The sequence below is a fragment of the Siphateles boraxobius genome, unplaced genomic scaffold, assembly GCF_051911475.1.
Source record: "Siphateles boraxobius isolate OS27281-9 unplaced genomic scaffold, OSU_SipBor_1 22, whole genome shotgun sequence".
NCBI lineage: Eukaryota > Metazoa > Chordata > Actinopteri > Cypriniformes > Leuciscidae > Siphateles > Siphateles boraxobius.
This window is the reverse complement of record NW_027508833.1, coordinates 29,624,851-29,638,712: the sequence shown is the minus strand read 5'-3', so window position 1 is coordinate 29,638,712 and position 13,862 is coordinate 29,624,851. Positions and strand designations below refer to the sequence as shown.

Below are 13,862 nucleotides of genomic sequence, written 5' to 3'. Positions count from 1 at the left end.
ATTTACTTGAATGGCATGAAATGGACTAGAGATTCTTCAAGCATATTTTACCCAGAATTCAGTATGTTTTGGACTAGATGATGGTTTATTGTTAATTATAATAATCTTATATCCCCTTATGTTAAATAAACATATTTGTTTGATTATTTTCTTACACTGACGTGGGTAACAGGGTTTACAATTTTATTTTTTACTGAGCAGCATTTTTTTGACAGACAAAAATACAATTTTAACCGGGGTTACAAACATGCATTTTAAACTACCTATGGTAAGTTAATTTCTAATAAAATATATATTTATAAAACATCTAATATGTCTCACAAAAAAACATAGAATTTACCGTTTTTTAAAAAAGATATGGGACACAAAAACGCACCGTAACTGTGGTAAAGTCCAGGCAGCTATGATTTACGGTTATGTTTCTGTATTCTATTATAACAATTTTTCTTTATTTCATCCAACTGTATTCATTGTTGTCTCGTGTTGTGTCCAAGGTCTTCAATCCTGCTCCTGGAGGGCCACTGTCCTGCAGAGTTTAGTTCCAACCTGCTTCAGCACACCTTCCTTTGTATATTCAATCGATCCTGAAGAGCTCGATGGGCTGATTCAGGTGTGTTTGATTAGGGTTGGAAATAAACTCTGCAGGACAGCGGCCCTCCAGGAGCAGGATTGAAGACCTAGACTGTTAAAAAAATAGGTCGTGTCTCTGCTCCGTACCGACAGGGGGTGGTAGATCACTGTCTGTGATCTGGCAGAATGATAATAAAGGTCCCCGGGTCTCCGGTTGCGTATTGTTGGACACGGAACTCCGGATGAGCGCAGAAACTGGCAGTGAGAACCGGTTTAACTTTACCTAGACAAGACGAGACGAGACGAAACTTGTCCTCTCGCTGAACAGGTTGAGTGTCCGTCATGATCATCCATAGCGTATAGGTGAAGGTAAGAAGAATCTGCTGCATTCATTGTTGTCAAACCATTTAGATTTCACGACAGTAGCGTCTAATGACCAATTTCGTGACCTCGTCTATGGCAGTAACAGTTACACATTTTTCCATTAATTTTACAGCTTTGTCCTGAGGTATGTTGTTCTGAGGCGTTGATTGGATTAACGTTAGTTAGCTACCACACCGGCTAATGACAGCGGTCTCGTGTCATAATACCAAAACAGACGTTGACAGCTCGTGCAAAATACTTCCTCTAGTCGAGGTGCAAGTTAAGGTATATTTTATCTATTTTCTCACCTTCATGTTGTTTCAAACCTTGAAAAAAAATGTTTCATCATGAAACACAAAAGATGTTAGGCAGAATATTAGTCGCAGTCCTTCACTGCCATTGTATGAATAAACAATGCAATGAAAGCAAGCAGTGACTGTCAGGCTGTCATCTTTTACTTTAATTGCTTCTTCTTCTTTTTTGTAATCCGATTAACAGCTCATTTTGTGTTCCACAGAAGTAAAAGAAAACAGTCTTCAATATATAACCTATGCAATTTTGAAAGCAATACACAATATCTGCCTGTTTATCTCTGTCTATATTTACGAAGCACGAGGGCGAAAGCCACCTTATTTGCATTATCGTGGTATCTAGATGTTTGTATTATGTCCATTGTCTGCTCTGTGGTATTACACTGGAAGCTTTTCATTGGCATTACATTTATAAACAGTAATTTATGCATGGCCTAATTTGCCTTCGCATCCATATTTCGGTTCTACTTTATTTAAAGTGTCTTTAACTTATATGTACTTGCGTCAAAAATGGCATTAATTGTGTTCATGTTGTGAACACCTACCCCTAAACCTAACCTTAATCCTTATAGTTACCTTACATTACACAGTACTTTCTTAGGTAAGTACACTGTAAGTACAGGCAAGTGTAAGTGCACAAAATAAATTGCAACCCAAAACACATTTGCTGCTGTCAAGGTGGGATACGAGTAAAGTTAGGGACAGGTTTGGTGGTATAGGTTTATTGGGTAGCAGTAAACAGTGTAATTATAGATGTAATTACAGAAACTTATTAGAGATGTATGGTACAATACTACATTATATGGTTAAAAGTATGTGGATAACCTTAATACATGGCTTTGGCTATTCTAGTGATTTCTGTGAAGACAGATCTTAACACTACACAGCAGTTTTCAATATGAAAATAAAAGCTGTTCTGTTAAGTTGCTAAAATCTGCACTATTTTTCACAGCTAGTAGATCTACACAAAACTATAATCAGGTGACAGTTGATAACTCAGAATAACTTCAAAAAAACACTTGAAGAACATTAGCCTCTCAGAGACCAAGCATTGATATCAATGATGTATCAATATTAATGCAATGCCCTCGATTACATTTGAGTGATCCCTAAAAAACAAACATGATTAGCGTTTCAAACAATTAATGAGGTGAGAGCTCAGCTGGCAATTCCTTTTTTTTATTTGTCCTGTTTTACATCATTCCAATGACAAAGTTGAGTGAGCCAAAACCTTTAAAGTCAGCATCCCATGGATGACGCATGATGATCTAATGGACACTGTTAGTAATCTGATTCTGACTGCAAGAAAAACTAAATTAGGTCACACAGTAACCTACATACTGTCACGTTTAGTGTGTAGCAAATACAATAAAGAGATGTGTGATGCAGAACAATAAAAATAACCTTTAATGAACACTTAGAGAAACATATAACATAAGATAGTGAAACTAAACAAGACCTGCATGTGACATATACACTACCGTTCAAACATTAGGGGTCGGTTTAAATGTGTTTTATGCTCTCAAGCAGAATTTTCAGCAGCCATTACTCTATTCTTCAGTGTTACATGATCTATCAGGAATCATCCTTCAAAAATAATAATATTTTTATTAATATAATAATAATTATTATTTATTGTTGTGGAAACCATGATATATTGTTCAGGGATAAATAGAAGTAATTATTTATATTTTAGAACATTATAAATGTCTTTAACCGTCACTTTTGATTAGTTTAATTCATCCTTGCTGAATGAAAGTATTCATTTATCCCCCCTCCCCCCAGAAAAATCTTCCTGAACACAAACCTTTGAACTGTAGCATATACAGTGGCTTTTGTGTGTGTTTAAAGGGGGTACACAAACTTGTAGTGAAGTTTAAAGTCCAATCTTACCTACACTTAAACTGCACAGAAGCTCTTTGAATCTGGAAAATCATTGTCTGGAAATTTCCCTATAGTTAGTCAGTTACACAAGCACAAAATTACACTGATGTGAGTTTGGGCCAATATAATTTTAAATATTTTGATTACTAGCCCACATACTGGAGTATTTAGTTTGCCTCAGGCAAGCAGACACGCTCACATACACACGCACACTGTGTAAATGAAGGGAGTGTAAACTGATGAGGGAACCCAATCCACTTCCTTTGTGCTCTGAGACAAACAGCACTGAGGGACAAAATCTCCATGCATCTACTGCCTAAAAAAATCAGATTTAGCCTAATTCACCATTTAAATGTTTTTTTTATATAGAAAGTAACTAGGATAGTCATGTCCAGCACAATCCACAAAGCCAGTTTGAGGGTATTTTCTACCCCCATGATCAAACTGGAAAGGCTGCTGAGGTGGTCATACAGAGATTAATCAGTCTATGTTTGTTTGGAACAGAAACATTAAATGTTTATGCTAAAAATAAGGTCTTTTAAAAAGATTATTCAGAGTATAAGAGTTTCAATCTATTACTGGGCCCAATGCCTTTTTTTTAACCAATGAATTTCCAGGACTTTCCAAGTCATTCAAGGATTTTTAAAAACGTTTTAGGCAATATACTCACAAATAATAATTTATTTCATAAATAGGAAAAAAAATCATTCACTATAATAATTTCATAATTTCAATCACTTTTCCCCATTATGTTTAAGAATTTATTCAAACCCATTCCCATCACAATTTGAAATTATTTTTTCAAGGTTGTCCATGACTGGAAATCCTGCTTTATTAAGTTATTTGTAATTATTATTTTATTACAGTAATTCCACTGAACTCAATGCTAAGTACATCAGTAAAGGCTGGAATAGATCACATGGCATTAGGCGTCATACACTTGCCAACTTTGTAAATGGTTGCTAGGCATCATACACTACTACATAACGACTGAGGATCTTTCACAACAAGTTGTTCTGAACACAACAAACTAAAGGAGAAACATGCGTCTCATTGCTACGCATGACATATGCTACAATGTGTGTTCTAAAATCAGCTGTAGAAGTTCAAAAAAGGCTGAAATCTTTGACTGGATGGAATCATAAACTTATGTTTCCACCCACCTATTTAAATGCCATTTACCATCCCATTTTGGGATATCACGTAAAAAACTGCTGGATGGAAACACCAAGATGCGCATAAATTCAAAAAATGCACATAAAAACATGCGCTAGTTTGAGTCGGATAAAACATTTTATCCGATAAGAAAATATGCTACAATGGAAGCACATTTAATGTATAAATTGCTTTATGCACATTTAAAAAAACAAATCATGTCATTGCATAAATGGACTAACCAGCAGACTGATCTTTTTGCACAGCATCTGAAATGCCTGAGCAAAGTCTGGTGTCAAAGTGATTTTGTATAATTACCTTCCAGAATTGTTTTACACGATTGCATTCCCAAACAACAGTCATCTTCCTCGGAAATGCGTTTATTGTTTTCGCCTGCAGCGCTCTGAGGTGCAAGTAATTTATTATATACGAAAGTTATTATGTACAGTGGCTTCTCCTACTTTTGTGTATTCATACCTGTCTTGTTTGGTTCGATTGAATCAAACTCAAGTTCGTTTCGCCCCTTGGTGCGGAACTTTTAGGCAGGTGTGAATACAACAATCGCACCTGGGTGTGAACCAAACAACTGTACCGAGACCCAGCTGAAGAGGTGGTCTCAGACCAGTTTCAAATGAACTCTGGTACGGTTCAAATTTCTGTCCAATGCATGGATGACCTAAGCACTCGTGTGGTTTTGTTTACAAATGTTGGTTTACTTGCAAAAAGAGCAATGTGAAAGTGAACCACGCCAAACGAAAAATTATATCATAAGTATGAAATATGCAGTAAATTCAGAGGAGGAAAAGAAACGGGTTTCTAAACAAAGAGAGCTGATACAGTTCAAATAATTTGAAATTTAAATGTTTAAAAAAAAACATTTTAAAAAATATCAAATAAATATACATTTCAAAATCCAAAATATCAACTTACTGCTGGTGCTAGTGAATTTGGCTGTTGTATTATTTGCTTTCAGCTTTTCTTTGGTGCAGACGTGTATAAACCGTCTAATAATAATATCTAATGAGATGCGTTTCTATGCTAATCAAAAGAGGTGATTGTTAAAGTTGGGTCAGTCAGTGTTATTATATAATTTTTTGTCCTTGACCAATAATGATAATAAAACATTCTCAAGTTTTCTATAATTGTCTTTGTCTTATCTCTCTTTTTTTCTCAAGGGGTGTGTGTGCATGTGGCCGCAGGTGGCGCAAGAGGACCATGGAGCCCGATGTCATCCGTCTGTACTCTTCCTCTCCCCCTCCACTGGATGAGGCTGGAGAGGAAGAAGAGGAGGATGAGTTTGGTGAGTTTGGTGAGTTTGGGGGTTTTGATGGCGGAGGAGTGTCGTCCAGTTTCAGCTTCTCAGACATCGACACGCCCACAACATTCAACCAATCAAACGTGCTGGAGGAATTTCCACCTGACCTGTACATCAAATCTATACAGAATGTCGCTGTATCAGGGAAGAGCGAATGGGCTAACGAGAGAAAAATGGTAGAAGAATCAATTAGCAGTGTCGATAAAACAGAAAAGGAATTATCTAAGATGGTCACAAATTTGGCGTCCTTCGATCAGAGGGCGCTCTTTACTGAACATGGTCAGAACTCTCCCTCGATACTTCCTGATGTCCGAATCAGCAGCTCAGGCGATGGACTAATCCTCAGTAATGGATACAGTGAGTCTTGTGCAAATTCAGAGCTGGAAAGAGCCCTTTCCACCTGCTTACAAAGCACAGACACTGAAGTACACTCTGGACTGGACGTCAGCGTAGCTGATGTGTTAGACGGAAACCAGTTGATCAACAAAATGGACAACCTGACTGATTCAAACAATCATTCATCCCATAAAAAAGCCTCTGAACCTGGAGAGACGGAAGTGAGACTGGAGCTATGTGGTGACTCTCAGTTGTTTAGTTGTAGAGATGCACAAGAACCTGAAGGCGAGCATAAACAAATGGAGAACTTTGTTGTTTGTGGTCAACAGGACGGATCTGTGGACTGGGATGACATAGTCGAAGCAGAGACGGCCCCCTCCATGTATGTAGATCTAATCTCTGACAAACAGATAAGTGGAGACACAAGGGAAATTCTTGGATCGTTTGCAAAGGCGGAGGGGGAAGAAGAGGATGACATTGAGTTACCTAAGGATCCCACGGCCAACAAGGATTTTGGCGATTTCAGAGATACATCTCAGGGTTTCTCAGACTTCAGCCAGACTGAATCTATAACACAGGAAGGATTTCCTGAATTTGTCACAGCAATGTCCAGGTGCTCCTCAGATGATGAGTTTGGTGACGCGGACACCCTTAAGGACTTCAAGGAGGACAATGAGCTGGCTGAGGAAGCAGCGTGCGATGAAGGGGCTTTTTGTTCTGAGTTGCCTCCCAGTGACAGTTTTGCTGACTTTAGTGCAGCTCCATTTGAAGGAGTGCAGGAGTTGCAAGACAACTGGACTGCATTTGGACCCAATGAAGGCACAAAAGAGGATCAGGATTCATGGGCCACATTTGGGGAGGAACAGACTACTTACCTGGGTAAAGAAGAACAAGATGTTGAGACTTCAACAGTGCCCTCTAGTGGTGACCTCCAGGGTAGCACTGTGAGTCATTTACATGTTAATCACTATTCATGCAATCCATTTTTATTAACATGAATTGCTGTTCGATTAATGGATTTTAAACCCTAAAAATTGCATGTAAAAAGGTTAGATGAACTGCAACCTGAGTTTTCATCTCACAGGCTGAGTTCTGCTGCAAATTACAGCATCTCTTCAGAACCGCCTTCCCTTTAGACGTCCATCCTGAGGTCAGCGGGGTCACTGAGGTCTTGCCCCTCCACAAATTCCTGCAGGCTCAGGATCCTCAGGAGCAAAAGGATCCGAGCAGCTCTTTGGCACAGGAGTAAGAGTCTCATCTTGACTACAAGCTTCTAAGATTTGTTTGACTTATTTCCAGAATATAGTTGCTTATTTGGGCTTGCTAGTATGAAAACCCATCCTCACTGTAGAAAACAAGTCTTTATATCTCACAATTGTGACTTTATTTGTTGTAATTCTGACTTAATATATTTAACTATGTGATCTGTATTTTTTACCCTGAGGCGGCTTCTATTAATAAGCTCCATGTCTAGTGTTTAAATATATCCTGTGTGTTTGGTTCGACTAGTTCATGAGTAATAACTCAGGGTATAAAGGTCTTGGTTAATTTTTATTTCTGCAGGACTTCATTGGCCTTGTGGTGCCACCTTCAGGAGATCCACAGCAGTCATGGCCTTAAGTTCAAGTGGGCAGGCTCCCATAGTAATAGAATTCTTCTGGATTGCCTAGGAATCAGGAATATTGTGAGTTCTTGAAAGTACATACCTCATAGACATGCAGTATTGTTGATTACAGCTGGTTTCTCTCTCATGTGAAGTATATTTCTAGTCAGTAAACACTGATAAACAGACAGTCACAGGGTTTAGTTGTGACTAATTAGTACTAATTGGTTTTTTTACTATTCCTTTCTTTTTAATGATTTGACATGATTGATTTTTTTTTCTTATTTCTCTAATAGTTGTTCACTGGAGACAAGCAGAAGCCAGTGATCGTCCCTATGTTTGCTGCTGGACTGGTAAGTGAAGTCCGAAACCCCAAAAACATAATATTGTAAAATATTATTACAGTTTACAATAACTGTTCTCTATGTTAACATATTTTAAAATGTAATTTATTCCTGTGATGGCAAAGCTGAATTTTCAGCGTCATTACTCCAGTCTCCAATCACATAATCCTTCAGAAATCATTCTAAATATGCTGATTTGCTGATCATGAAGCATTTCTCATTATCAGTTGTGCTGCTTAATGTAATGTTTTAATGAAAAACTGTTTGTTTTATGAATATAAAGTTTAAATTGACTTGTATTCTTGATAAATATTAATACTATTATTCTTGATACTTTATGATACATTTGTGTGTATCATTCTTTTGTGATTTTTGTTTTCACCAAACATCTGTCCCTTCTTCTCAGGGAATGCTGGAACCCACCAAAGAGTCTCAAAAATCACCCGCCTCCCCTGCACTTTCCCCTTCTGCTTCTGTGGAGAGTGGAAATATTCTATGCACTCAGGTGAGAAGTGCAGACATGCACATAGATATTAGTTATCTAGATATAAAGATACAGATATATTAAGGATCTAATCTTCTTTCTGTAATTCTTTGACATTCTGTCGCTATTAAAAGCTGATTGTAAGTACTTTGTATTAAGGGTTGAACGACTTCAGTTTTTTTAAGTCAACATTGTGATTTAAAATGTGATTAAAGTTGAGTCGACGTCGACTAGTCGCTGATGACGTCGTTAATGATCAAATAAGCCTTAACCTCGAGCTGAGTCTTGAACGCAGGTTGCCTTGTGCTCAGCTATGGCATATGGCAAAATCAGATACAGATATAGTAGCACAGTAAAGATTACAATTATATAAATGCATTAATGAGAGAGCGTTTGCTTGTGAATTAATTCTACCTGGCAGCGTCTCTACTAATAATGAAGCTATGGGTTTTAGTTACTAAGAAATATATGCTAGAACTTTTCAGTTTCTAAGCTATTTTATTGATAAATCACAGAACAGTGCTGACAATACATTTCTGCGCTACTGAATGTTTCTGTGTGCGCTCAATCTGCACAAGATATGCGAGCAATAGGCTACTGTCAGTGTGTGCGTTTTATAATGCAGGAGCGCATTAGTTTAGAACGGCGATTAACTTGCGTGTGCAATAAGCTGTTTAAAACGTGCATTCACTTGATCAATTTTGAGCATCCAGATGGTATAATCCAATATATCTTGTGGAGTGCTCTCGGAGTGTGGATTTATTTGTCATTTTAACTGTTGGAAACGGTGTGTAAAAGTGGACTTGCTGTTGCGCCCTCTATAGGCCATGATCAGCGACTAGTCGACGTCAAGCTCAAAGCGTCCTGGCAGAGTATTGAAGTCGACAACCCTGTGCAGACGCTACTTTGAATGCTTGCTAAACTACATTTGTTGTGATGCAGGTGGCGTCCTCTTTGACCATTAGTATTGACGGTACGTCTTTTCGCCGTGCCTCCTTCTCTAGAGTTCAAGAAAAAGCCACTCGCCACTCACGGCAGAAATCCTACTCCTGATGCTGCCTCGCTTATCATCCCTGTCTGAGCACTTCCTTTCTTTCTCACCACACTCTTCTCTCCATTTTTCAAACTTCCTGTTTCCTTAGCAATTCACACACCACTTAGAAAAGTTTCTCTCCTGTATGTTTGTTTTATCAGTGTTGATTTAACACTAAACTAGCTTTAGCAGAACAATTTGAGAAGTAACCGTCCAAATTCTATTTATGATCGGAAGAACAGGAAACTCTTTTCTTTTTCTCCCAGTTGTTTGTCTTTCTTCTTCTGCTCAAAAGTGAAACAGTATTCAGTCAGCAAAGATACAAATCAGTTCATCTTAGATTCATCTTTTATATATTAGTTTGTTTACATCTTGCCTATCTCCTCTCTTGTTCTGCATCTGAAAGTCCATGTCACTATGTTGTCCACACTCATATACACACAGAGGCTGAAGTGTACTACCTCAGATTATAAGTATGCAGCTTCATGCAGTTGTTTATTACCTTGCCATTATATGCAAGACTTGAGATAAAGAGAACTTTACCCAATAATAAATACGTTCTCAGTTGTGTTGTCAAAAGGACAACCAATTTAATCCCTATGCACCAGCTACTGTCTCAGGTTTGACAAAAAAAAGATCTTTTGGAATAGCTGACCTTACTGCTGGTGCTTACTTGAAACCATTGTATAGCACGCCTTGGCTAAAATTAAAGAGGAAACACCACCGCATTTTCAAAGATTTACATACAGATGCTACAATTTACTGAGAGGCTGTTTCAAAATTGTGAAGGTTTAATTAGGTGGTGATTTCTGTTATGCAGTCTATGTTAATGTATAATTTTCTTCTTTCCTTACTGTCTAAAAACCCACTGTGGCTACTAGCAGTGAAACATTCATTAATGCACTTTTTTTGACCAACTTAACTTGTAAACTGTGATATACCGCTTTGTCTCAATCTTAAGGGAATGTTCTGGATTCATTACAAGTTCAGTCAACAGAATTTGCGGCATAATGTTGACAGTTACAGTTGATAACCACAAAAATAATTTAATCTCATCCCTTATTTAATTTTTGTTGAAAAAAGCTAAATGTTTTTACATGTTGTGGCTATATATATATATTTTTTAATCTATGTTAAGGCTTCCTTCAATTGCAATTGCCTTGATATTTTAGCTCTTTTATATTGAGGGATAAGTCAATTATCTTCAGTGATAATCAGCATCATGTCACAAATGTCAAACTTAAATCGAATGAAGAAAATTTCTTTAACCAAAATAGTCAACCTTGAGCTCTTCATCTGGATAGTAATTTCTTTCCAGTTATGTTGAACCAAATGGTTTTTAAATCTGTCAATAAATATATTATACGACAGTTCTTCTCTTGCTTTCATCTCCGGTCTAATCTTTTCCTGCTTTGTCACTCCTAATAAAAGTTTTCTGGTGCTGAACTGCCTTTTCATTTTCTTGCTATTATACGTGTACACTGTACCATTCAAAAGATTGGGTCTGTAAGATTTGCTGTCAAATTCAGAATTTATTTAAATATCAAAGTCAGAAAAAAATGTAATATGTAAATTAATAGTTAAAATAACTATTTCTATATTAAAATGTAATTTATTCCTGTGATGGCAAAGCTGAATTTTCAGCAGCCATTACTCCAGTCTTCAGTGTCCTTCAGAAATCATTCTAATATGCTTATTTGCTGCTTAAGTAGCATTTCTTATTATTATCAATATTGAAAAAAGTTGTTCATGCTCAATATTTTTGTGGAAACCAATTTTGGTTTTTTTATTCTTTGATGAATAGAAAGTTTAAAAGAGCAGCATTTATTTGAAATAAAAATGTTTTGTATCAATGTACAAGTCTTCACTGTCACTTTTGATCAATTTAATACAACCTTGCTGAATAAAAGTATTAATTTCCTCCAAAAAGACCCCAAACTTTTGAACAGTAATATACTGTATATATATATATTGTGAATATCCTGAGCTACTAACAACACACTAACCCTCCATGTCTTGTTGTCATTGCTGTGGCTCTCACGTGAAGCACAAGATGGTGGAATCTCAGTGCTAAATTTGGACTATTTTGGGCCTGTGGATGAATGTAGCTCAGATAGTGAAAATGACACTCCACTACCAGGTCAGAACAGAAAGGGTTCATCTCCGTTAAGTGACTGGCTTGCTGTGAAACCTTCTTTTCTTCCTTTTTCCTTGTGTCTGTAATTTCAAAATTACTTTTTAGGGAAGCTTGTCGTCTTTAGCATTTGTTCGTACTCTAGTGTTCTGTCCCTGATTTCCTCTCTCTGGACTTGCTTACAGTCTCTGCCAGTGTGAGTATCTGTTTTTCTGCCTTTAATCTAATGCACTATTGATACAGTGTTCTGCTTCAATGTGTCTGGGAAATTCTTTAAGTCTTACTAAGAAAGTGATAGACTCGCATGAACTTTATATTTAATTAAAACAAATTCTATTGTTTCTGAGATCCTGTTTATGTAGCTTCATTGTCGTTACTAGCGGTGTAATGAACTGTAAGTGTAAAGCATTTTAAACAAAATGAGTGTGTGTGTGTGTGTATGTGTCCTTTGATTTATTTTAATTTATTTTTCTGTTTATTTAGGTGTTGATCCAGAGATATATGAACTGACTACAGCTAAAATTGAGAACACCACTGGTCGCAGCATTGCTGATGCATTTACAAAACTCATGGAGACTATGGAGAAAACCACAACAACAGCGAGGTGAGACATATACATATTCTTGGCATGCGGTAACATGTTGAGCGCAACTACATAGCTAGAGGGCTAGAAAGGTTAATCTCTAAGAAAATGCTCTCTTTGTGTGTGTTTGACAGGAGGCCAGAAAAAGATGAAAAGATAAGCGAGGAAGCAGCAAAGGTCATCTCTCTTCTCCCTGACCTGTCCTTCATGCAGGCCAGGGTTCTAATGTTCCCCTCCATTCTAACTCCAGCAGCCAATCATATATAACCAAACATGGTATCAGCCAATCACCTTTCAAAGATTTCAAAGTCAGTATGGCATCATCATTTATTCAGTTCATAGACAGCTACAAAAACAGATCAAGTCATTGTTTCTTCAACAAACAAAAAAAATCACATTTAATATAAAAATGTAACCTTTTAAAAGCTCCCTATTTCTTCACTCCTGCAGTTATTACAAGTTGTTTTTTTTTAAGTGAATTGCCCTGTTATGTGTGAAAATGTTCCTGCTGATATTTTCCCAGCAGAAAATAGACTTGCCTGTCTTTTATACACAGTATGTAGAACAGCAGATTCACCTTTAATGTCTGATACATGTGTTTATGGTTTTATTTTTGAGTGATGTTTGTGAAAATGTGAGTACTTTTCACTCGGTGAAATGCAGGATTGCACAATTTACTACTTGAAATCAGAGCCTGTAAATAAGGAATGGGCAACTTTGGTCCTGGAGAGCCACTGTCCTGCAGAGTTTAACTCCAACCCTTATCAAACACACCCGAACAAGCTAATCAATGTCTTTGGGGTTTTTAGAAAGCTGCTGGCAGGTGCGTTTTTATCAGGGTTGGAGCTAAACTCAGAAGGAAAGTGGCCGGAAAGTGGCAGGAAATTTAAGTGAATACTGACCCCTGGTTGCTTATATATATTTATATATAAATATAATCACACATACATTAATATGTGATTTTCTTTTTAAATCTCTGTATTGTTTTAAATGTCATTCAGTTCAGTACTTCCTTTAACTGATTTTGATCCATTTTTACGCTCTTGTACACTTCATTAAGTGAAGTACCTTTATCTTCTAAACATCCTTTCTTTTTTTACTGCCTTTAGTTGTTTTATTTATTTTCCCACAACTGACAAGCACACAAGAGAAGATTATATTATCATTTAATTTTTAGAACTTCAATAAGGGAACTGCGTAAATGTGTGTCTGCTTTTTTATTTGTGATTTGGTTTGTTTGTCTTATTAATGTCTTTTCACTGAATTATTTTAAAGGTGGATCTTTTGCACAATCTGATATAATATGATTATGACAGCAGCAGTGATATGACGTCTTAAAGAAAAGATGGAAATAATTTGTACTGTTCCTGTGGAAAAGAGTGTATAAAGGAATTTGTCTTTGTCTTCTGTTGTAAATTTGTATTTTGAAGTTTAACAATAAAAAAGGCAGATAAACTAGTTCCCTTTTCAATGGTTTCAGTGTATAAGATTTGCCCGGATCCTGTTTGTGGTTTTTGCTAGCCAATCTGAAATGTCTAGCTTCTCCTGATTTGTGTATCAGGAGGGAGTTGCTGTTTCCAAATGTATATGTATTTTCTGTAGCCTACTTTTCTCCTGTTTGTATTCAATAATGCTACTATATCAGTTTATTTCTCAATCTTTTTTAATGTTTTAAAATATCTTGTTCTCGCTCTCCCATAGCCTATTTCTCTGCTTTTTCTATGCTCTTACATTGTTCGTTATGTGT

The 13,862-nt window shown here is 36.8% G+C and overlaps 1 protein-coding gene across 2 annotated transcripts; it reads left to right on the top strand.

The window, feature by feature from the left end:
• Positions 1-761: 761 nt before the first annotated feature.
• Positions 762-13,573, top strand: aftphb (aftiphilin b). Of its 2 annotated transcripts, XM_077239529.1 has the most exons (10): positions 775-939; positions 5,459-6,878; positions 7,019-7,179; positions 7,498-7,618; positions 7,834-7,890; positions 8,288-8,386; positions 9,308-9,338; positions 11,446-11,538; positions 12,016-12,136; positions 12,250-13,573. In XM_077239529.1, exons 2-10 carry the CDS (start codon positions 5,499-5,501, stop codon positions 12,380-12,382), a joined length of 2,196 nt encoding a protein of 731 aa, XP_077095644.1. In that variant the 5' UTR covers positions 775-939; positions 5,459-5,498; the 3' UTR covers positions 12,383-13,573. The 2 variants fall into 2 exon arrangements, with proteins under 2 accessions (XP_077095645.1, XP_077095644.1); XM_077239530.1 differs by lacking the exon at positions 11,446-11,538 and having other exon boundaries at positions 762-939.
• Positions 13,574-13,862: the final 289 nt, after the last annotated feature.